We start from the raw sequence: 24,508 nt of genomic DNA, 5'->3' as shown, positions 1-24,508 counted from the left end.
CTCATAAGCGTTGAATCCTTAACCCTAGTGTAAAGTTAGTTCAGGCTGTAAAACCAACCAATAATTGTGCAAGCTGAAGATATTTGGGAAGAAGAACCTCTAAAATGTCACAAACCTGACACCATTTGCAACAATTGCCAAAAACACAGGACAGATCAGTGACTGTAAATGCTTTAACAATGAGGTTCTAATTGTTTGGACTGTTAAAATTGGGATTATTACAAGGTTTTCTCTGTTTACTTCACTGATTTATATTGTGCATCATCTGTAAAACAAAGTAATGAAGAATAAAAAAGGAGGAGAAATTGATGTGATGGCTTCTGTCCAAGTATCCCCATAGCCTGACTTTTTTGGCACTTGCATTACATTTGTTACAAGTTTAATGCTCTATTTAAATTTGATTGATGTGAATGCTTTAAACGATGCACTTCAGCAGGAGACTCCCAGCACATAAATGAACTATTCGTTCAATATGATTTACTTCACAGAACAAGAGTAGTTTGTCAAGTTAGCTTCTCTATTGCATTTCAATATGGATGCCAGAGTGAGTGTTCGTTAATGGTGACTGAATGATGGATAACGGTCCTGAAGAGGGGAAGATGGAGGGGAACGGGGAATGGGGAAGGGGATGACAGAAAAAGAGGGCAAACTGAGGGAGAGGGGAAGAAATGGAGATAAGAGATCTGGAAGGGAAAGAACAGAGCAAGGAAAGGAATGGAAAAAGTGGAAAACAGTGTTTTTCAACAGAATTTGGAGAGTTTGTAGTTTTAATTTGTTTTTGTGAAATATTCTCTCCATTGAGTAAAAATTGTCCCCTTACTGGGAATAGTTAGCACTTTTTACTGAGATCTTACATTAGTTGATTTTGGCCTCAGTGCCTTTTCATCTTCAATTACAGTTTAAAACCTCTTATGTTTCCGATATGAGTTGCTAACATCTTAAATAGTCTTTTGTCCAGTATAAATTTTGCTCCATTGTTCTTTTCTGTAATTTCTCCCTAAAGTTGGAAACCCTAATTAATATCATCTTTCTCTTTGGTGAAAAAAAGACTTGCATTCCAGTGAAATAAACTTCCAAAATAAGATTGAGGTCTGATTTTCATTTCTCACCAACCACCCCATCTAATGAATTCATGAGGCCTTATGCTTGTCATTATTCCATTTCACACCACAGAGCAGAGAGATCTGGTCAGACTCAAGCCTTAATTGCTTTATTGCTAAGCCTGGAAACTGAGGCCACAAAAACATTAGCCTTCCCTAAAATCACATTGGTGGAGAGTTCCACTACTGCACACATCAGAAAAGACTCTTGACTTCACAATCTACCTCGTTATGGCCTTGCAACTTATTGTCTGCCTGCACTGCACTTTCTCTGTAACTGTAACACTTTATTCTGCATTCTTTTATTGTTTTACCTTGTACTACCTCAATGCACTATTGTAATGAAATGATCTGTATGGATGGCATGCAAAACAAAGATTTTCACTGTGCCTCGGTACATGTGATAATAATAAACCAATTTCCCAATTTACCGAGAAGATTTGCTTCATGATGTTAGGGTAGTCCAAAGTATTTCACAACCAATGAAGAATTCTTAGTGTATTTACTGCTGTAATGTAGGAAATGCGGCAGTGAATTAACATACAGATAACCCCCATAATATGACAATGATCAGATAACCTGTTATAACCTGACTGACGACGGATACAGAGTGATATAGATCAGTTGCAGATGTGGGCAGAGAAATGGCAGATGGAGTTTAATCCTGATAAATGTGAGGTGTTGCACTTGGTAGGACTGATGTCAAGAGGCAGTACATTCTTAGGGGCAAGACCCTTAACTGTGTTGAAGAGCAGAGAGACCTTGGGGTGCAAGTCCATGGCTCATTGAAAGTGGCTACACAGGTAGACAGGGTGGTTAAGAAGGCTTATGGAATGCTTGCTTTCATTAATCGAGGTATTGAGTATAGGTGTCAAGAAGTTACGATGCATCTCTATAGAACTCTGGTTAGGCCGCATTTAGAGTATTGCATACAATTCTGGTCACCTCACTATAGGAAGGATGTCGAGGCATTGGAGAAGGTGTAGAGGAGGTTTACTAATATGCTGCCTGGATTAGAGGGCATGTGCTATCAGGAGAGTCTGGACAAACTTCGGTTCTTTTCTCTGGAGCGGCGGAGGCTGAGGGGTGATCTGTTGGAAGTGTATAAAATTATGAGGGGCATAGATAGGGTGGACAAGCAATATCTTTTTCCCATTATTGAGTGATCCAATACCAGAGGGCATGCATTTAAGGTGAGAGGGGGTAGGTCCAGAAGAGACGTGAGGGGTAAGTTTTTTACTGAGAGAGTGGTGGATGCCTGGAATTCGTTGCCTGATAGTGGTGGAGGCAAATTCACTGGGGGCTTTTAAAAGAGGCTTGGATGGACACATGAATGAGAGGAAAATGGAGGGATACGGGCAATCTGTAGGTAGGAGGGAATAGCTATGTTGGCACAACATTGTGGGCTGAAGGGCCCGTTCTGTGCTGTACTGTTCTATGTTCTATATCAGCAACTACTTCCTGTTCTGATAAAAGATGAAGTATTTACTCTTTTTCTCTCCAGTATGCTGAATTCTTCCAGTATTTTTCCTACTTCAGAACTATTTTGTTGGCTGCAACACTCTTGGGGACAGTTGGAAGTTGCGAAGGATGGTCTATTAATGTAAGTTTTAGTTTTTTCCCCAGTGACAGCTTAATAGCAAATGATAGCTGAGTTTGATTCTGTCAATTCAGTGGAACAAGGGGATGGGTGATGAGGTGGCTTTGATAAAGTACAAAGCTTGGCAACTTTGGTAAAAAAAACATTAAAACTGGAGCAGGAGTAGGCCATTTGGCCCCTCAAGCCTACCCCACCATTCTAATGATCATGGGTGATCTACCCCAGATCCAACTCCTCCTCTGTGCCTGAAACATTAACTCTGTTTCTCTTCCCACAGATGCTGCCTGACCTCCTGAGTACTGCCAGCATGGCCTGCTTTTATTTTAGGTTTCCAGCATCTGCATTTCTTTTTTTTTGATTTCAAAGCCAAAGCCAAAGTCAAATTCAGGATTATTGTCATATGCACAAGTCCATGTATGCACAGGTGTAATGAAAAACCTGCTTGCAGCAGCATCACAGGCACATCGTATCAGATAAGCAACATTCACAAGAAAACCACCAATTAAACAAAAATTATACACTATTTCTACAAGAAAGAATACAATTAGAACAAAAAACCCTTCTTTGTTTAATCCCTATAGCCATCAGTGCCCTGATCTTTCAAAAATGTTATCCACCTCCCCTTTAAATACTTCTAATCTAGCCTTGGAACTTTGAAACTATCCTCCTCAATGCTGTGGCACAGAGAGTTCCAGAGATTCAACACCCTCAGTCAAAAGAAATTTGGACCTACCTCACTTTTAAATGACTGTCCCCTTATCTTGAAAAACAATGCCCCATCATTCGAGATTCCCTTTATGTTGCATATTTTCCACATTGTATTCGATGCCCACAAAATCAATAGACTGCTACGTCTGAGGATGATGCAGGTTAATATCCGCCTTAACATGTTTGCATCCCTGTACTTTGCCCTCTGATGGACTTGGTGTCAAGAGCTTAAAATAACTCTGTTTATCCAGAAAAGTACCGAGTTCCTCAACAGTAAATGTGTACAGACTGAGGCAAACTAATAGGGATCACACTGCCTGTAGCAGAGTATTAATTTTACTACTTAGGTGAAGTTATGGAAAGAAAAATGATGTAGAATTAACCTTTGGAACTTTACAGATGGTTAGAACTCTTATGCAGGAAGCAATTTCATTGAAAATTAAATGTATTTCAAGCTGTAAGCATATCATCAATACACTTACTTTGCAACTTCACTGGAAATTTCGAGGATTAAAAAATGGACAAGTTGCAATTATTTATAATTTACATTCCTATACCATTGAAAATGGAGCAGTTTTAATGGACAAAAGTGGCCAATTGACTTTGAACAGGTGACATTTCAAGCAACGTCATAGTGAACAGTAAGCATGCGATGATTTTACTTGTCACCTGCCAAGAATCTCATTGATTCTTGTTAATCACATGATCGATGAACTCTATTCTAGCTTATATTGACAGATCTCTGGCCGAATGATGGCAAAGAATGTCCATGTGTTGAAGGGAATGAAATGGATTTCTAGTAATATCTTATTGACTTATCAGCCACTGGTAACCTATTGACTACTGACTAGTCAATCACTGGTAACCTATTCTTTTTTTTAAAATTTTATTTACAGCGTGGTAACAGGCCCTTCTGGCCCAATGAGTCCGCGCCACCCATTTTAAACCCCCAAATTAACCTACCCGTACGTCTTTAGAATGTGGGAGGAAACCGGAGCACCCGGAGGAAACCCAAGCAGACATGGGAGAACGCACAAACTCCTTACAGACAGCGACGGGAATTGAACCCCGATTGCTGGCGCTGTAATAGCGTTGCGCTAACTGCTACGTTCTGTGACCTCTGGCCATTCATCCTGAGCCTTGTGGCAATCATGAGATTAACAGCAAAAACCCCAATGTGTCATTAGTTCCATGTGACTTTACCGAAGGATCCCAGCACTGTGATAAAATCATAGAGTCATACTGCACGGAATACAGCATACAGCTTCACCCCAACCAGTCCATGCCAACCAAAATGTCCATCTAAGCTCGTCCCATTTGCCCGTGTTTGGCCCATATCCCTCTAAACCTTTCCTATCCATGTACCTGTCCAAGTGCCTTTTAAATGTTCATGTACCTGCCTCAATCACTTCCTCTGGCAGCTCATTCCATATATGAACCACCCTCTGGGTGGTTCCGATTAAGCCTCTCACCTTAAACCTATGCCCTCCAGTTCTTGATTCCCAACCCTATGTGCATTCATCCTATCTATGCCCCTCATGATTTTATACACCTCTATAACACCACGACTCATTCTCCTATGCTCCAGTGAAGAAAGTCCCAGCCTGCCCAAACTCTCGCTATACCTCAGTCCCTTGAGTCCCGGCAACATCCACGTAAATCTTTTCTGCACTCTTTCCAGCTGATTCCAATTTGTAATTGGCAATTGGTTTATTATTATCACATGTACCAAGATACAGTGAAAGACTTTGTTTTGCATGCCATGCATACAGATCATTCCAAACACCTCTTTGATAGCAGGGTGACCAAAACTGAACATAATATTCCAAATTTGGCCTCACCACCGTCTTGTACATCTCATGAAGAAAGCAGTTCCTTGGTCCACAGGTTGTTCTTCCATGAGATTAAAACAAAACCTACCATCATAAAAGGGGGAGGTAGATTACCCTCTTCCCATATAACTTCTGTAGAGAGACGAATTGGGTCAGAATAATGGAATAAGCAGGATGAATAGATATTTTCCTAGATGTACCTACTTGTGGAATAAAAGTCTTCATGGCAATACAGCTGCTGCATCCAAATCTTACTTTCTGTTTTTAAAGTGTTGGGTAACATTTAATATACCGAAGTCTAAATAGAAACTGCTTATGTAAATATTTTAAGTGGTGATCTCTAATGTAAATATTTGTGTATCATGGTGTAGTTGCAGAGTCCCAGGCCTCCCACAATGGAGGTGGTGGAGTGGGGCAAGGGTTGGAAGGGGGGAGAGGGAGTGAGTCTAGTGGGGCACTGACTCATCCCCATATTGTGTCCGGCCTTTACTGATCTCATTAGCCTTTGGCTCAGTTTCTTTGTCTCTTCGCCGGTCTCTGGCCCATTTCCCTTAATCTCAGCACGTAGCCCCTGTATGACCCACAGTCCTGTTTGCTATCAATTTATTTATCCCAAATTACATTTTTAAAGGCAATTTTGGCCCTGGAGATTAGGGTTGGAGGAGCAGAGAACTCATACAACTTAACATTTTAAATAACGGAGGATACCAAAGTCATGTGAAACTGCCCTGACTCTTCGTAAACTGGTGTTGGTCAAAGCCAGGGAAAGCTTTGATGTATAAGGAGAGATATTTTCTAAAGATTTCTATTTAAATTGAGATGTGTACCTTCCTAAATCTTTACCTGTCTTTACCTTATCCTAAACCATATACTCAATTCACCGATGACACCAGTGTTGTTGGAGGAATCACAGGTGGTGATGAGTCAGCCTTCCAGAGCGAGACAGGACACCTACTGAGTGATACTGCAACAACAACCTCTCACTCGACGTCAGTAAAACTAAAGAACGGATTGTTGACTTCAGGAAGGGGGAGGAGGGTGAACCTACGCCAATCTACATTGGGGGATCGTTGGGGGGGGAGGGTCAGCAGCTTTAGCTTCCTGGACGTTAACATATCGGATGACCTGTCCTGGGCCCAGCACATAGATACAATCACAAGGAGGGCGCGCCAATGTCTTTACTTTCTTAGATGGTTCAGGGGGTTTGGTATGTCACTGAACACTCTAACAAACTTCCACAGATGTACTTTTGAAAGTGTCCTGACTAGTTGCATCATGGTCTGGTACGGCAATGGGAATGCACGGGAATGTAAGAAGCTGCAGAGAGCAGTGGACTCAGCCCAATACATCACATGCATATCCCTCCCCACCATCAGTAGTATCTATATAAGGCGCTGCCTCAAAAAGGCAACATCTAACATCAAAGATCCCCACCATCCAGACCATGCTATTTTCTCACAGCTATCATCGGGCAGAAGGTATAGGAGCCTAAAGTCCCACACCACCAGGTTCAAGAACAGCTACTTCCCTTCAACCATTTGGTTCTTGAACAAACCTGCACATCCCTCATCACTACCGCCAACAACATATGACCACTTTGCACCACAATTGACTTTGTTTTTTTTGTTCTGTGTTCGTTCTTGTATAACTTTGTATAATTTATGTTGTTAATTTATGTTTTTCTTGTGAATGATGTGTATCTGATGCTATGTGCCTCTGATGCTTCTGCAAGTAAGTTTTTCATTGCACCTTTGCGTGTGACTTTGACTTTGAAACCTAGTCAAGCTTCCCTCCCAGATTTGTCCTCTGGGTACTTCCCTTGCACTTTTTCTCAGCCCCGTCATAGGCATTCCCTCCCCACACAGCTGTGTGCACACACAAGCATGTACTCACACTTTCTATCTTTTGTGCTACCAAGTCTCCCTAGGGAACACTTCTGCATTCCTGCTTCTTGCTTTTCCCTCCCCCTTTTACCACATGTAGTATTTGGGTACGTATCAGTAATGCTAGCAGCAAAACTGTGACCTCTGTGACCCAGATCCTTGCTCCCAGCTACCTACATTGAGGAACATACCTGTGATCCACAGATGGGGCAGCAGTTTGCACTATTACCCTGGGTAACAGAGGCAACTGTGGGGGAAACCCTTGCCCCTGGGTTCCACCCTGACCTCGCATGCTGTTTGTGTGGAGTTTGCATGTTCTCCTTGAGACAAGTATGGGTTTTCCCCCAGATGCCCTGGTTTCCTCCTGCATCCCAAAGATGTGCTGATAGGTTAATTGGCCCTAGTGTGGGAAAAAAATCAAAGTATCAAAGAGGAGTTTATAGCCATGTGAGAGAGAATGGGTTAGTGGGACATAAAAGGGGAATGGGGTTGATAGGATTGTTCTGCTATGAATCTGATGGGCCAAATAGCCTCTTTCTGTGTATAATAAGTAGGTTAATGCCATTATACCTTTCTTGCCAGCTGCTCTTTATCCTTTTCTTTCTTTCCTACCTTTCCCCAACCTCTTCTTCACTTACTGCTTCCCCTAATCAATGGCTTGGCTACCACCTCGAAATATTTAGTCACCAGACCGTTTCACCCTTCACCTGAAGGGACTGAAGTTGAAGATGATGTATAATTTGAGAGAACCAAAAACCAAAGACAAACAAAGGAGAAAGGAATACAATCAGGTAAGATGGGGCATTACAATGATCAATGTTGGGAGACCTACCGGTCAATTATTAAACACTAATGGACGCATTTGATGTGTCGGTCAGCAATGAATCCTTGCTCATTTATTTTCAGATGTTCCAATCTGTTCGTGTTTGAGTGTTTCTTTTGTTAATGTAAGAGGTATTGCCTTTTAAACATTTCCGTAATGGAAAGGAAATAACAACTACATATGAATCATGCAGGATGCATTCAAAAAAAATTACTTTGGTGAAATGTTTTCTCTCTCTAAGTAATTCCTCCGCTAACCAAAATGACAAATTTCACATTTATTCATTGAGTTGCTTTCTGTCCCTTTAAAAATCTTCATTATTTATTTGTTCTTCAAACGTTTCAGAATTTCCAAAACTTAAGCCTGTAATTAATATTCCTCCTGTGACTGAAGGCGTGTTGTGACATCTGCGTATTTAGAATTTGCATCTTCCCACCATCCCTCAGTAGATTTTAGCTGGTTAATTGGTCTCGATTGGCATCATGACTCTTGAAGCCAGTTTGCTGATCTAGGAGATTTCAGAAACGGAGCTGAAATACCTCATTGCTTATGTCTGCATTGCTGCTGTCCTGCAAGGCACGTTGCAACATCGAAGCTCCTGTAGGCGGTTCTGTTTTCTTCAGCCAAGTCTGCAACATCTCCAAGATCTGAAAATAGCAAAATTGGTCTCTTATGTAAGGAATTCCCAGCTCATTGAAAGACATTCGAGATTAGGCTGCCCACTTCTTCTGCACCACCACCCTGCCTCTTGTTGTACTGTGACAAACACAACACCGCGAACTTGAATTTGAGAAGATAAATTGCCAACCTGAGGTGTGGACACCAGATCGACTGAGGCAAACGAAACACTGGCAGCAAAGTTCTGCTGCTTCTAAAATTAGGAACAGTAGAAATTCCACAGATGGTTGCAGAATAAAGGGTACATTTACCACGTCCTCACTCATAGTGAAGTATCTGGTCTACCAGCTATGCTCAAATAACCAAGGACCCACCCTTCTGCAGTGTGTACCACCTTTTTTCATTTACAGGCAGAAGTGCACATCTTGTTGGGGATGTACTCATGACATCCTTAATTTTCTGACTGGTAGCATCACGGCCTGTTTTGGCAATTCCAGTGCCTGGTATGGAATGTAAGAGGCTGCAGAAAGGCACGAACATAGCCCAGTCCATCATGGGCACAACTCTCCCCACCACTGTGGCATCTATCAGCAAGGATCCCCACCATCTGGGTCATGCCCTCTTCTCACTGCTACCATACTACCATCGGGCAGGGGGTACAGAAGCCTTAAGTCCCACACCACCAGGTTCAGGAACAGCTACTTTCCTACAATCATAAGGTTTTTGAACCAATTTGCACAACCCTAATCCTACCTCAGCAACGGAACACCACCTCTTGCACTACCATGGACTTGTTTTTAAATGTGTATTTGCACTAATGTCTTGTTTTGCACAGACTTTTTCTTCACTGTCTTGTATAATTTATGTACAATTTATGTATAATTTATATTCTGTGTGTTGCTGAATCTAAGTGCCTGTGATGCTGCTGCAAGCAAGCTTTTCATTGTACCTGTACCTCACTGTACTTGTGCACATGACAATAAACTTGACTTGACCTGACATTTATCAGTCTCAGAAGGAGGCTGGAAATTAACTTACTGTTGCAAAACTTAGTTTTTAAGTTATGCTGGGGACCAATAAGGATGTAAAATCAGATACCAATACGTGTAAGTATCCGAATTGTTCAGAAGAAAATTTCAGCTTAGCAACATCCCTCCGGTACCTGCTGATTGACCTCTGAATGTCGGCCTTCAAAGGCACAGATCTCCTGCTCCAGAAATCCCAAATTATTGGCCAGAAGCCTCCAGTCTCTCTTTCGGCCTGACATCTCGCTGGCAATGTGCAGAAGCTGTCTGTCTGTCACGGCTGAGGTCTCTTCCACAGTTGCAACATCCTAAAACAAATAAGCAGGGATATGGAGTTCATTGCTGAGCCACGCGTTCATAATCCATTCTCACTCTGCCTGGCAGCCCCATGTCTGCCTGAGCACAGCTTGAATCAAAACATTGTATATACATTACAATGTGGGTAAGTATATGTGTAAGGTACCTCTAAGAAATGGGTGGGATAACAAGGTATGACTGTCAATAAACAATCTGCTAGAGGAACTGGGCTGGTATCCTCTTTGCCACATCTGAACTCGGTGCCTAGATCGACGTTGACTAGTTTGTCCAATTCTGTACTTTTACTGTATAGTATAGCGGGTGGAACATCTTTGCCACACTTTGCCACATCTGAACTCGGTGCCTAGATCGACGTTGACTAGTTTGTCCTATTCTGTACTTTTACTGTATAGTATAGCGGGCAGAACAGTGTCTGTGGGTGGAAAGGAATTGTCGATGTTTTGGATTGAAAGCCTGCATCGGGATCCTGAAGACCTGAAACATCGACAATTCCTTTCCTCCCACAGACGCTGCTCAACCCGCTGAGTTCCTCCAGCAGATTGTTTGTTGCTCCAGATTACAGCATCTGCAGTCTCTTGTGACTTAACTTTCCAGGACTTTCAATACATTGTTGTATCCAGACACTGCACTTCAATACAGAATGATTTCCTTCAAGAAAGGTATTCTGTTTTCCTCCGTTTATTTGCTAATGTAAGCAGCAAAACACATGTATCCACTGAATCCCACACTGAGTAAACGTAAAATGCACATTATACTCCCAGCTGCACACTGTACTCCACATAAAACATTTGTTTCCATTGAATTCTCTGAGGATAAATTTCCACCCCATAATGCAAAAGAGGCAAACAGAGCAGCCAAATAGTTCACAGCCACTAGATAAAAGGACAAGTTTTACGTGGTTGTTGAGGGCTTCCTTTGACCAGAGCACTGGAAGAATTGCCCAGTTCTTTTAGGTCCAATGAAGAAGACAGGTAAATGCTCAGTTTAACCATAAAGGAAATGCAGCACTCTGGTGGCATCCCAGCCCAGGTTACTTGATTAAATCCCTGGTATGGGAATGGAATCCATGATCCGCTGATTCAGAGTCCAGAGATCAAAACTGGCACTGGGCTTTCTGGGCCACACACTCGTCAAACAAGTGCTCGCCTTCACAGGCAGGTAGGGATTTGGGTTTGGGTTCCAATTCCACTGCTGGTGGATACTTTAACATCCCTACTTTCATTGTAATGTGATTGACTGTGAACTGCTCTCCAAAATGGCCCAGCATTCAGTTGTATTCTAACTGCTGCATTGGAACAGTAAAATTACAGAATTGGACAAACTAGTCAACGTTGATCTGGGCACCAAGTTCAGATATGGCAAAGTGGATACCAGCCCAGTTGAACTTGCAAAGTCATCCTCACCAAGAGATGGGGTATTCAAGTTGGGAGAGCTCTCTCACTGATCTGCCATGGCCACAGAATCCACCCTTACGAACAACGTGTCAGATTCCAACATCAATATCCCTGTGTACATCCTTTCCCACCAGAGGGGATGGCACAGTGGTGTACAAGTGGGATGGAGCAGCCTTTGGAATCCCCAACATTGACTCCAGACCCCATGAAACCTCATGGCATTAGGTCAAACTGGGACAAGGAAACTCCTTCCTCCCAATTACCATTGACTGTCTTCCCTCAGCTGATGAACCAATGCTCCTCCATACTGAGCAACACTTGGAAGAAGCACTGGGAGTAGCAAGGGTACAGAATGTACACTGGTTAGAGGGCTTCAGTGTTGATTCTTCACTAAAAATGACTTGGCAGCACCAACTGACTGATCTGGTGAATCATGGACTTTATCAGCAAGTGTGTTGAGGACTGTGTACCAAACTTCATCCCTACTGGAGTGTAAGACTGGGGCATTCATATCAGGTGACCCTGACCTTTAAAAGAAATCGAGATATGACCTGCGTAGAGCTATCAGGGATGCCAAGAGACAATACTAGTCCAAAGTCAATTCCCAGACCAGCCGTCAGTTGTGGCAGGGTTTACGTGCTATAACGGGCTACAAAACAAAGTCAGGCAGCACCGCCGACAACAGCGCATCCCTTCCGATGAAATTAATGCATTCGATGCACGTTTTGAACAGAAGGGGATTGGAATGTCACCACCCACCCCAGCAGCCTCCAATGCACCTGAACCCATAGTCACCATTGAGGACGTAAGATTGGTCTTCTGGAGAGTGGATCTACGGAAAGCATCTAGCCTGGATGGTGTCCCTGGCCATGTCCTTAGATCCTGCACAGATCAGCTGGTGAGGGTATTTGCAGACATTTTTAACCTCTCCCTGCTTCAATCTGAGGTTCCAACCTGCTTTAAGAAGACCACTATCTTCCCAGTACCTAAGAAGAACAAGGTAACATGCCTTAATGACTACCGCCCGGTGGCTCTGACATCCACCATCATGAAGTGATTCGAGAGGCTGGTCATGGCACGCATCAACTCCAGCCTCCCAGCAACCTTGACCCACTGCAATTCGCCTACCATTGAAACTGGTCTCTGGTAGATGCCATCTCCCTGGCCCTACACTCATCTCTGGAGTATCTGGACAGTAAAGACACCTACACCTACATTAGACTATTGTTTACTGACTGTTGCTGTGCCTTCAATACTATAATTCCAAGCAAACGCATCTTCGAACTCCTAGACCTGGGACTCAACACCTCCCTTTGCAATTGGATCCTTGACTTTCTGACCAACAGACTGCAATCAGTGAGGATAGGCAGCAATACCTCCGCTATGATTATTCTCAACACTGGTGTCCCACAAGGCTGTGTCCTCAGCCACCTACTCTACTCCCTAAATACTCATGACTGTGTGGCCAGATTCTGCTCTAACTCCATCTACAAGTTTGCAGATGATACCACCGTAGTAGGCCATATCTCAAGTGACCATGAGTCAGAGTACAGGAAGGAGATAGAGAGCCTAGTGACATGGTGTCATGACAACAACCTTTTCCTCAATGTCAGCAAAACAAAAGAGCTGGTCATTGACTTCAGGAAGGGAGGCGGTGCACATGCACCCATCTACATCAACGGTACTAAGGTTGAGAGCTTCAAGTTCCTGGGAGTGAACATTACCAATAGCCTGTCCTGGTCTAACCATGTAGACGCCACAGCCAAGAAAGCTCTACTTCTTCAGGAGGCTGAAAAAATTTGGCATGTCCCCTTTGACCCTCACCAATTTTTATCAATGCACCATAGAAAGCATCCTATCTAGATGAATTATGGCTTGGTATGGCAACTGCTCTGACCACGAACGTAAGAAATTGCAGAGCGTTGTGGACACAGCTCAGCATATCATGGAAACCAGCCTCCCCTCCATGGACTCTGTCTACACTTCTTGCTGTCTTGGTAAAGCAGCCAGCATAATCAAAGACCCCTCCCACCCGGGACATTTTCTCTTCTCCCCTCTCCCATTGGGCAGAAGGTACACAAGTTTGAAAGCACGTACCACCAGGCTCAAGGACAGCTTCTATCCTGCTGTTATAAGACTATTGAACGGTTCCCTAGTATGATAAGATGGACTCTTGACCTCACAATCTACCTTGTTATGACCTTGCACCTTATTGTCTGCCTGCACTGCATTTTCTCTGTAACTGCAACACATTATTCTGCATTCTGTTATTGTTTTACCTTGTACTACCTCAATGCACTGTTGTAATGAAATAATCTGTATGAACGATATGCAAGACCAATTTTTCACTGTATCTCTGTACATGTGACAATAATAAACCCATTTACCAATTTAGTAGTTCAAATAGATCTGCAGCAGGTTGTGAGTGAACCAACAGCAGGGATAAAAGGGTATGGACATGCCCTGCGTTTACCTACGGCAGATGAATCTGTGCTTGATAACATTGGTAGAAACAACTATGAACCAGTCTTTTTAGGGACAAAATCTTATTTTCATACTGGGACACCATCTACCGTGTTGTATGACACTGTCATTGTGTTAAACGAGATGGACTCAAAACTGATGTGGAATCCCAAATTGGGAGGTGTTTGTGAACCATCAGGAAGAAGTATCAGGATCTACAAATGAAGTGCCAACCTGGTGAAACTTCAAAATAAAGACCACGTGTGTACTAAACAGCAAAAATAGCATGCGATAGACAGAACTAAGTGATCCCACAACGAAAAGATGAGATCAAAGGTCAGTAATCCTACTACGCCTCGTTGTGAATGATTATAGACAAACAGCTAACTGGAGCCATCCCATTCCTCAGTTAAGGTGGGGCTCAGCATCTGAGTGCCAATGATGAGGCTGAAGCATTTACAATCATCTTGATCAAGAAGAGTTGAGTAGATGATCCACCTCAGCTTCATCCTGAGATCCCCTCCACCACAGAAGCCAGTCATTAGCCAATCCTGTTTATGATCTGTTCTGTTTGTGACATCAAGAAATTGCTGACAGCATTGGATGCAGTAAAGGCTATGGGACCAGACAACATCCCTGTTGTAGTAATAAAAATGTACACTCTAGAACCAGCCATTCCTCTTGCCAAACTGTCCTAGCACAGTTACAACAGTGGCATCAGTCCAATAATGTAAAACATTGTCTCGGTATGATCTGTCCACAAAAGGAAGGACAAACCTAGTCCGGATAACTACTGCCCAATCAGTGTACTCTCAATCCTCAGCAAAGTGACAGACGATGCTATTGAAGAGACATTTACTGCCAATAACCAGTTTACCGCAAGACAGCCTTGGTCCAAGCGTGGACCAAAGAGGTGAGGTGAAAGTGCCTGCCCTTGACATCAGATAGTACTTGACCGCATGTGACATCAAGGAGCTCTGGTGAAACTGAAGTCAACGGTCATCAAATGAAAACTTCTCTGATGGCTGGAGTCATATCTTGCACAAAGGAAGGTAATACTGGTTGTTGGAGGTCAGTCTTCCCAGTCCCAGGACATCATTGCAGGTGTTCCTCAGGGCAGTGTCCTTGGCCCAACCATCTTCAGCTGCTTCATCAATGATCTTCCTTCCATCATAAGGTCAGAAGTGGGGACGTTCGCTGATGATTACACAGTGCTCAATTCCATTTGCCACCTCTCAAAAGTAAGCAGACCTTCCTTGCGTGTAACTAGATACAGACAACATACAGGAAGAGGTGATAAGTGGCATGTCACATTCACATCATCTCGGGGTCACCATGGTCTGGAAATTCAGCAGGATTAGCCACATAAATATCAAGTCTTCAACAAGAAATCAGATGCGGGGTAACCTGCAGCGAGTGACTCACCTCCTGACTCCACAAAGCCTTTCAGCCAACACAAAGACATAAGACAGGAGGATGTTGGAATACTCCCCACTTGCCTTATGAGTGCAGTTCCAACAACACAGAAGAAGCTTGACAACATTCAGGCAAAGCATCCTACTTGACTGGCACCTTATCCTATGCCCTGAACATTAATTCCCTCCACCACTGGCACACAGTAAAACATCTACAAGATGCGCTGCAGATACTTGCCTAGGCTTCCTCAACGTTACCTCTACCACCAGAAGGACAAGGAAAGGATATAAATAGAACCATGCCTACACATTCCTTTCCAAGTCACATCATCACAATACAGATGCATTCATGTTCCTTCATTGTTGCCAGGTCTAAATCCTGGAACTCCCTGCCCAATACCACTGTTGCAGCACCTTCACTAGAACTACTGCAATGGTTCAAGGAGGTGGTTTACCACCCCTACCCTGAGGGTAATTAGAGATGGGTAATGAATGCTGGTCTCGTCTGAAATATGAATGAAGAAAATGTGATCCAATACATCACAGGCACATTCCTCCCCACCATCACAGGAGGTGCTGCCTCAAGAAGGCAATATCCATCATCAAAGATCGCCACCATCCGGGCCACGCCATCTTCTCACAGCTACCATCGGGCAGGAGGTACAGAAGCCAGAAGTCCCACACCACCAGGTTCAAGAACAGCTTCAACCATTCGGTTCTTGAACCAACTGGAACAACTCTAATGACTGCAGTTTAGCAATGCTATGATCACTGTGATCACTTTGCACTAAATGGACTTTTGTTCTAATTGTGTTCTTTCTTGTAAAAATGGGGTATAATTTATGTTTATTTTATGATTTTCTTGTGAATGCTGGGTAGGCACGGTAGTGTAGAGGGCAGGCATGGTGGTGTAATGGTTAGCATAACGCTATTACAGTGCCAGCGACCTGGGTTCAATTCTGGCCGCTGTGTGTAAGGACTTTGTGTGTTCTCCCCGTGTCTGCATGGCTGGCCTCCAGGTGCTCCGGTTTCCTCCCACATTCCAAAAGACGTATAGGTTAGGAAGTTGTGGGCATGCTATGTTGGTGCCAGAAATGTGGCGACACTTGTGGGCTGCCCCCAGAACACTCTACGCAAAAGATGCATTTCACTGTGTGTTTCGGTGTACATGTTACTAATAAAGAAATCTTATCGTATATGATGCTGTGTGCCTGTGACACTGCTGCAGGTAAGTTTCTCAATGCACCTGTGCACACATGTACTCGTGCATATGATAATAAACTCGACTTTGTCGTTGACTTTTGATGTTCCACTAAAATTGGAACACACGATGAAAAGAATACTTTTGAAGAGAGATATAGCTTTAGCCTGTCAGGCATTCATACATTTATTGTCACTTTATGATAGACTTTCCCTTGAGGAGTGGGGTCTCCAGTCACACCTTATCTGCTAGCCTTTGTCTGCACACATGGGTTTGATACAGCAGCTTGGACATCTGACCCTACCCAGCCCTCCTTTAGATCTTCCACAGTTGTCATGTCGGGTTTAACTAAGCAGGGAACCTGTGCCAAAGTGAAGTAGATAATGTATTGCCAAAGGAAATACTTCTTGAGAAAAAAGCAGTTAATAGTATAACCGAGCGTAGTGACTGCTGATGAAAGACAAAGATATCCATTACTGATGGATCATCCATTAGCATAGAATTTATTACATCATTCTTAATATAATGTTCAATATGCTTGGCAAGTTTCTTTAAAAAAATAAGTGACATATAACAAGTATCTAGTTCAGTGTAGTCCAAACCTGTCCAGCCCAAGGCACACTCAGATTAACATAACCACCCCATTCTCCCCAGTCAAAGGAACTGAGTCCAGATGCCTGATCTGGACTCCATGCCCAAGAGAGGTTAGGCCTTTGTTACATTTCTGTAATTTCTATTGCTTCTCTTTTCAACCTTGTGCCCCACTACTCTCCCTCCTCTCTCTCTCTCTCTCTCTTTCTGACTCTGTATCCTCTTGTCTGTTGTTCTCTCTACTCTCTCTCCTGTTCTACAGCAGGTCAGATGGCAGCACTTTTCCTTGCTGGTTGTTACAGAGCAGGTGAGCCTTTACAGCCCTGCCTCACTGTAAATGTGGACTGTTGAGGCAGAAGGAGTTGGTGTATGTTGGGGGAAGGGGTGTATTGTCTGATGTCCAAGACTGTAGAAAGTATCACATTGGAGACTACAGATGCTGGAATCTGGAGCAACAAATAATCTGCTGGAGGAACTCAGGGGATCGAGCAGCATCTGTGGGGCGAAAGGAACTGTTGACATTTGGGGTTGAAACCCTGCGTCAGGATGAAAGTATCACATGCAGTTGTCAAAGTTCGGCACAATCCCTATTCATTTGTGATGGCACATGATTAGACTGCGGCACACTGGTTGGTAACTTATCTAGTTATTAGTTGTTAGGCCGTATTCCCCAGTGTGTTAAAGAACATGTTTTAAGGAAGTGTCCATAGATCAGTTTGCTGTTTTACTATCCAAAGAATGCAAATCATGTCAGCCAAGGCACATAAATTGTATAAACTTGTGAAATAAGTCTAAAAATACTTTGCTACTAAGATGACATTCAATTCTCACTCAAGTGGATTCTCAATCTCGCTGCTTTAGTGGAGATTTCAGACGCTGGGATCTGGAGCAACAGGGCCTGATGTAGGCTTTGAACCTGACGCATCGACAGTTCCTCTCCTCCCACAGATGCTGCTCGACCCGCTGGGTTCTTCCAGCAGATTGTTTGTTGTTCACTGCTTTAGTATTTTTACTTCACCCTCAATATGACGTGTATCGTGGTTGTGGGGTTCTGGTTGGATTCTACAGTGAAGTTCCAAACTTGTCATCCAGCTCAATTAAATCACATCTAGCATGAATGTAGTTATTTCTACTTACGGGGGTTCCCGGGATCATGGAAGACCTGACTGATGAAAATCCGACTTTACGCAAATTCTCCTAGACTCTGCTCTCAGGTACAGGAATCTCTTCACCAGGAAACAATGCAGATATCACCCAGAGAGAAAGCCAATGCCTTCTCCAAAATCTCCCTCAGGTAAAAACAAACACTCCGACTACCGAGACACCTCTCGTTAGTGGGCACTTTTATTAAACAGCCAATAGTTTTCTCGCTGATTAACAGATGAACTCCCCCCTTCATTCCACCTGGGCTGCATTCAGACAAACATTTGTCACAGGTCACTTTGTCGTAACAACTCCCACCACTTATGCTGACCTTCCCCAGACTACCCTTTGCAAATCAGTCCCGAGGCGCTATTGAGGCTAAAGATTTCACTTTACAGTTTTGCGGAAAATTGTTTGTTTCCGACCTACAGAAAATTCAGTTTACGGACAGTTCTTAGGAACAGACTCTTATGTAACCCAGGGATCCCCTGTGTCTTATACTTTGAGGTGTGAGTGCTGCTGGTAAACCCAACATTTAGTGTCCCCTTCATGAAGCACTGTAGCAAGACCCCATGAATGGCAGTAAGGTTATGAGTGGATAGTCTGCATTACAGCAGTGTTGGTTGTAAGAGAAAGATTGGCCAGGATACCAGTGACATCTCTGCTGCTCTTGGAGGAAGCCACCTGCAAGGAAAGGTGGGGCCTCGGAGTAAAATCTCCTCCAAAGCACAACACTACCAGCAGCTCTGAAATCCCTTGGTACTTCAGTGAAGCCTCAAAATAATCTCTGCCAATTTCCTGTGAAACCTCCCAGAGTAATTTAAAGCCACAGGCACCCTGAATTGCACAGCTGTGGCCAAAGATACAAAAACTGGAAAGGACATTATGGTTCTCAATTTCACAGGCAAGACCATGAAATACAAATAAGATGCCCAATATATAAATAGGATTGCTTTGCAGTATGTTAATATCTTGGCAAATAAGATGATGCCCTATATAAATTGGCCAATAAGCGTTAGCAAAAGTGGAATACATTACAAGAGATATTATGACTTACAGCTAAACTAAGTGACTGGCTTTTACTTGCTGCGATGACTTCCTGTGGTATGATGGGGAAGTGTAGAACCGACTCCACAGCATCCTGTGGTAGTCTCCATATCCATGCAACAAACTGTTCCTCGTCAATATAGCCTGAGCAGTGGGAAAAAAAGAGTCACTCAAGGTACATTACAACTCTTTTGCCTTATAAATCTTCCTTTTCAATGAAACCCAATGGGTGCTGTAGCAAACTCACAGCTTATGTTTACGTCTATATGAAGAGTTAGTCAGTACAAATAAAAGACACATTGGGAGAGAGGTGGAATTTATGCTCGTAAAATGAGTTTCTATCAGAGTTCAACACTGTTACACCAGTAGAGGGGAAGAAATTCTGACGTCTGGTGCTGACTAATATCACAGCGTTTAAACAGCCCAAGGCTTTGAAACTATGCTGCTCTAATGGCACGGTAGTGTAGCGGTTAGCATAATGCTTTACAGCGCCAGCGACCCGGGTTCAATTCCCACCACTGTCTGTAAGGAGTTTGTACATTCTCCCCGTGTGTCTGTGTGGGTTTCCTCCGGGTGCTCCGGTTTCCTCTCCCTTTCCAAAGATGTACGGATTAGGAAGTTGTGGGCACGCTATGTTGGTGCCGGAAGCGTGGCGACACTTGCGGGCTGCCCCCAGAACACTCTACGCAACAGATGCATTTCACTGTGTGTTTCAATGTATATGTGACTAACAAAGATATCTCAATGGAAGGAACAAAACAAAAGTGCAGCATCTGCATTGGCGGTTCAAGGCACAGTGAGACCTCTCAAACACTGTGATAATAATGTTTGGAGAGCCATTCTCATAGAATCAGACAGCATGGAAAGAGGCCTTTCAGCTCACTGGTTCTGTGCCAACCATCAAGCACCCATTTACAATGATCCTACATTAATTGCATTCTAATCTCCCACATTCCCATTGACTCCTCCCAAATTCTACTGCTTGTTCACACACTGGGGTCAATTTACATCGGCCAATTAACCAACTAACCTGCATATCTTTGGGACATGGGAGAAAACCCACATAGTCACAGGGAAAGTGTGTAAACTCCACACAGATAACATCAGAGGCCAGGATTGAACCTGTGTTGCCGGATCTGTGAGATAGTAGCTCTGCTACCTGTGCCATTGTTCCACCATTTTATAATGTTTTATAATGGTTCTACAACGTTAAAATCTCTGTAAGTATTAGAAACAACCCTGGTGTGACTTTTTCAGAAACATTCCAGCGATATCCATTTGCACTGACCATTCTACCCAATGCTCCCTGTAACTTAAACCTAACTTGTTTTTTCTCATTCCCAGTTCTGATGGAGGGACTTTGTCCTGAAACATTAACGCTGTTTCTTTTTCGAAAGATGCTGACTGACCTGCTGAGTGTTTCCAGAATTTTTTCAATGGAAAGACTTGGAAGTGATGCTGAGAGCAAACATTTTGCCAAGGCCTTTTGAAGGTGAGATTATTTTCAAATTTAATTAGCTTTACCACACCAATGCACCACCTAGGGCATTTGGATCAACAATGTTTCTCCTCTTGGTAAAAGGGATTGAACCCAATTTAAAGAAATTAAATGAAAGGAAAAATTAGAAGAAAGTTAGTTTGAAATTTGGAGTCATTGGTGAAGGGGCATTATTTATGATTGACACAGAAGAAATTTGCCTGCAAAGATTTAGCAGGTTCTGTGGTGTCAATTTGCCCTCTTCTGAAATGACTTTCAATCTGACCTTTGGTGGTCAGAGAATTTCTGGTGTTGAGGAAAAATGAAATCATCACTTAGGCTACATGGTTTATCAAACCGAAGGATTTTTTGAAATCCGAAGGAAAACAAACCAGGAAATCAAAAGCATGGATTATAATGATGTCTTAATTCATTTTATCAAAGGTAAAATAAGAATTGGGACATAGAGATAGGATTAAGATAAATGAATTGTCAAACAATTTATGAAAAAATGGATTATATAAAATTCTACAGAGTTTATTTTTAATCAGGAACTGGAGAGAATAAGACTCCTTACACACTAAAAATAGTTTCTCAAGGTGAAAGATGTTATTCAGAAGTAATCATGCCTTAATTAATATAAATAGAAATTTGGGTGGAGAAATAGCAGATGGAATTTAATCTGGAAAAGTGTGAGGTGTTTTATATCGGGAAGTGAAATGCAAGAGGGAAATATACAGTAAATGGCAGGACCCTTAGGAACATTGATGGATAGAGGGATCTTGGGGTGCAAGTCCATAGCTCCCTGAAAGTGGCAACACTAATGGATAAGGTGGTAAAGAAGGCATATGGCATTCTTGCCTTCATTGGTCAGGGCATTGAGTATAAAAGTCGGGAAGTCATGTTGCAACTGTGTAAAACTTTAGTTAGGTCACCTTCGGAGCATTGATTTCAGTTCTGGTCACCACATGATATGAATGATGTCGAGGCTTTGGAGAGGGTGCAGAAGAGGTTCACCAGGATGTTGCCTGGATTGGAGAGTATCAGCCTTAAGGAGAGGTTGGACAAACTTCAGAATCAGAATTTGGTTTATTATCACTGACATATGTCAGGAAATTTGTTGTTTTGCGGCAGCAGTACAGTGCAAGACATAAAAATTAATATGTCACAGAAATAAATAAATAGTGCAAAGTGGGAATAACGAGGTGGTGTTCATGGGTTCATGGACCGTTCAGAAATCTGAAGACGGAGGGGAAGAAACTGTTCCTGAAACATTGAGTGTGGGTCTTCAGGCTCCTGTATCTCAGCCAGAGTCTTTTTCCCAAGATGGAAATGTCAAACACTAGGGGACATAAGTTTATGGTGAGAGGGGAAAAGTTTAAAGGAGATTTGCAAGGCAAGCTTTTTACACAGAGAGTAGTAGGTGCCTGGAACGTACTGCCAGGGGAGGTGGCGGAAGCTAATACGATTGCAATGTTTAAGAGGCATTTAGACAGACAAATGAACAGGCAGGGAATAGACAGACAATGGAAGTAGTTAGATTGGCAGCATGGTTGGCGCAGACATGGTGGGTTGAAGGGTCTGTTCCTGTGCTGTTCTGTGTTTCGCTGCCCTATATTCTATGCTGTTTGAGCTCAATACACCTCTTTCTACATAACAATATTTCCAATGGTGTTTACATTGAGAATGGTGATTTAAGTTAAAGTTCATGTAAAATCATTGATTCTGTGATGATTGCAGATGTAGTAACTGCGATTACATACCCTGTGGAGGTGTAGAATTTCACTGACAGGAACATCTGCATTTCTACTTTAACCGTGCACATACAGCCATCTGAAGTTGCTGCAAGTTTTACTCAACAGTGGTGGTCAACACTGAGAGTTTTATCATTATTACAGTTTTGACCATTGCCGATGCCAAAATGTGTTTTTTTTAAATTGTTACAAATTAAGAATTGTGGACCTACAGTCATTTAATTGAATTCAGTTTGGAGCTGAGGAAGAGAAATTCACATAATACTTAACTACTGATCTCTCCAGCATGTTATCTGATCTATAAAGTATCTGACATTACTGTCAGATATTTACTTGTGAGGTCTCTCAACCACTGTCAGGCACTTACCAGCGAGGTTTTATTCATCAGCAAAGTAAATTATGTTGCTTCTTTTCCTTCTGTTCTCATGATGGGATTGCCTGTTTGGAGCTAGTATAGGGTGGATGGGTGGGGTGGTATTCTTTTGTGCCATAATAATTCTAATGGTTGCACACATTTCAAATGTCATGACCTGTGTTTCGTTTTACAAATGCTGATTGACCATGTGTGCATTTCCAAAAGTTTCTGGTTTTAGTTCAGTTTTATGTAGAGTCAGCTCATCTCAAACACAAAATAGAGCACGGAAGAGGAGAGAAACTTAATGGTTGTAGAAAAGAAGAACTTGCTTCAATAGGAGATTGTAACAAAGTAAGCTCACTGTGTCACTCTGATGGAGAATGGCAGTGACGTGCACCATGGCAGAGCACTGTGAGAACAGCGTCATTTATTGCGGCTTAATTTAATGAATAACATGATGTTTTTAAAGTGGTTTATTATTGTCACACATAGGTACAGTGAAAAGCTTTGCTTTCCGTGCCATCCATACAGATCATTTTGTCACACCAGTGCATTGAGGGAGTACAAGGGAAAACAATAACAGAATGCAGAATAAAGTGTTACAGTTACAGAGAAAGTGCAGTGCAGGCAGACAATAAGGTGCAAGGCCATAATGAGGTAGATTGTGAGGCCAAGAGTGCATTTTATCGTACAAGGGGACCTTTCAATAGTTTTATAACAGCGGGATAGAAGTTGTCCTTCAGCCTGGTGGTACATCCCAGGCTCTAGGCAATTCTTTTCACAAATGCTTTATGCTGATCATTTGATGCTCAGACATTAAGGCACTGGCATGAATATTTATGCATTGTGTAGTTGTATACTGAGAGTTGTAATTATGGCATCAAGGCAGCTGATAAGTAAAGGAGTTGAGGATGGGAACTATTAGGGGAGAGGTGAATGGCAGATGGAACCAGAACTAGATTGGGGGGTGGGGTGGGGGGGGGGGATGATCCTGTGTGTGTGCAGTGGGTGGATGGAGCCAGGAGGGAGAGGGGGACGAAGGTGGGTGATGGTGGGCTGGGGGTGTGGTTGAGGGAAAGGAGACAAAAATGGGAGGACCTGAGGAGGATCGGAAGGAGAGAGACGGGGGGAGCAGGGGGGTGCGGGTGGGGGCTCCTTATCAGATTTCAGTACCTGGTAGTGTTACGGGTCAGGTTGCTATTTAGTGAATGTCCCTTTATGACATGGATAGTGGAGTAGTAGTGTGTGTGTGTGTGGTGTCATCACAACAGCAAGACTACAACGTGCTGACGGTTTTGCGCAGTAAGTCGAGGGGAGAGAGAGAGAGAGAGAGAGAGGGAGAGAGAGAGAGAGAGAGAGAGAAAGGGAGAGAGATGGTCTCCGTAACAATGGATGAAGAACAATAGCTATGTCTGTCACTACAATCCATGTACGGATTTCTGGAGAAATCAAGTGGAGTCCACTTTGTTGTTAACCTGTAGTGGGAAACAGGTGTTTTAGTGGACGGCCATGTATCGAATGCCTTCGGGGTGGCAGATACTTCGGAACAAAGTAATGGACATCATCGGAGATTGAGGTGTCGTATGGGTTCCATCATGGAACATGTGGATTTTGTAATTTCTCTCTACATTCTCTCTACATTTCCTCTTCAGTCAACGGTGGTTTTGCAAAAGCCTTTGCTCACGTTTCACCTGATGACTTGTTGAACTGAACTTTGAGAATTATTCCTAGACTTGGAGTTTGGGAATTTGCCACACACAC

The 24,508-nt window shown here is 42.9% G+C and overlaps 1 protein-coding gene across 1 annotated transcript in view; it reads right to left on the bottom strand.

The window, feature by feature from the left end:
* The window catches only part of LOC127584310 (uncharacterized), a 140,291-nt gene that overhangs the window by 8,269 nt on the left and 107,514 nt on the right, over positions 1–24,508 (bottom strand). Inside the window, exons 6-8 of the mRNA XM_052041004.1 lie at positions 19,172–19,305; positions 9,727–9,897; positions 8,486–8,593 (exon numbers count right to left, since the gene is read on the bottom strand). Coding sequence (XP_051896964.1) covers positions 8,486–8,593; positions 9,727–9,897; positions 19,172–19,305 — 413 coding nt within the window. The remainder of the gene's footprint in view (positions 1–8,485; positions 8,594–9,726; positions 9,898–19,171; positions 19,306–24,508) is intronic.

Source organism: Pristis pectinata, chromosome 2 (genome assembly GCF_009764475.1).
Source record: "Pristis pectinata isolate sPriPec2 chromosome 2, sPriPec2.1.pri, whole genome shotgun sequence".
Lineage (NCBI taxonomy): Eukaryota > Metazoa > Chordata > Chondrichthyes > Rhinopristiformes > Pristidae > Pristis > Pristis pectinata.
Note: the sequence above shows the minus strand (reverse complement) of the source record. Positions and strands in the feature narration are given on the sequence as shown.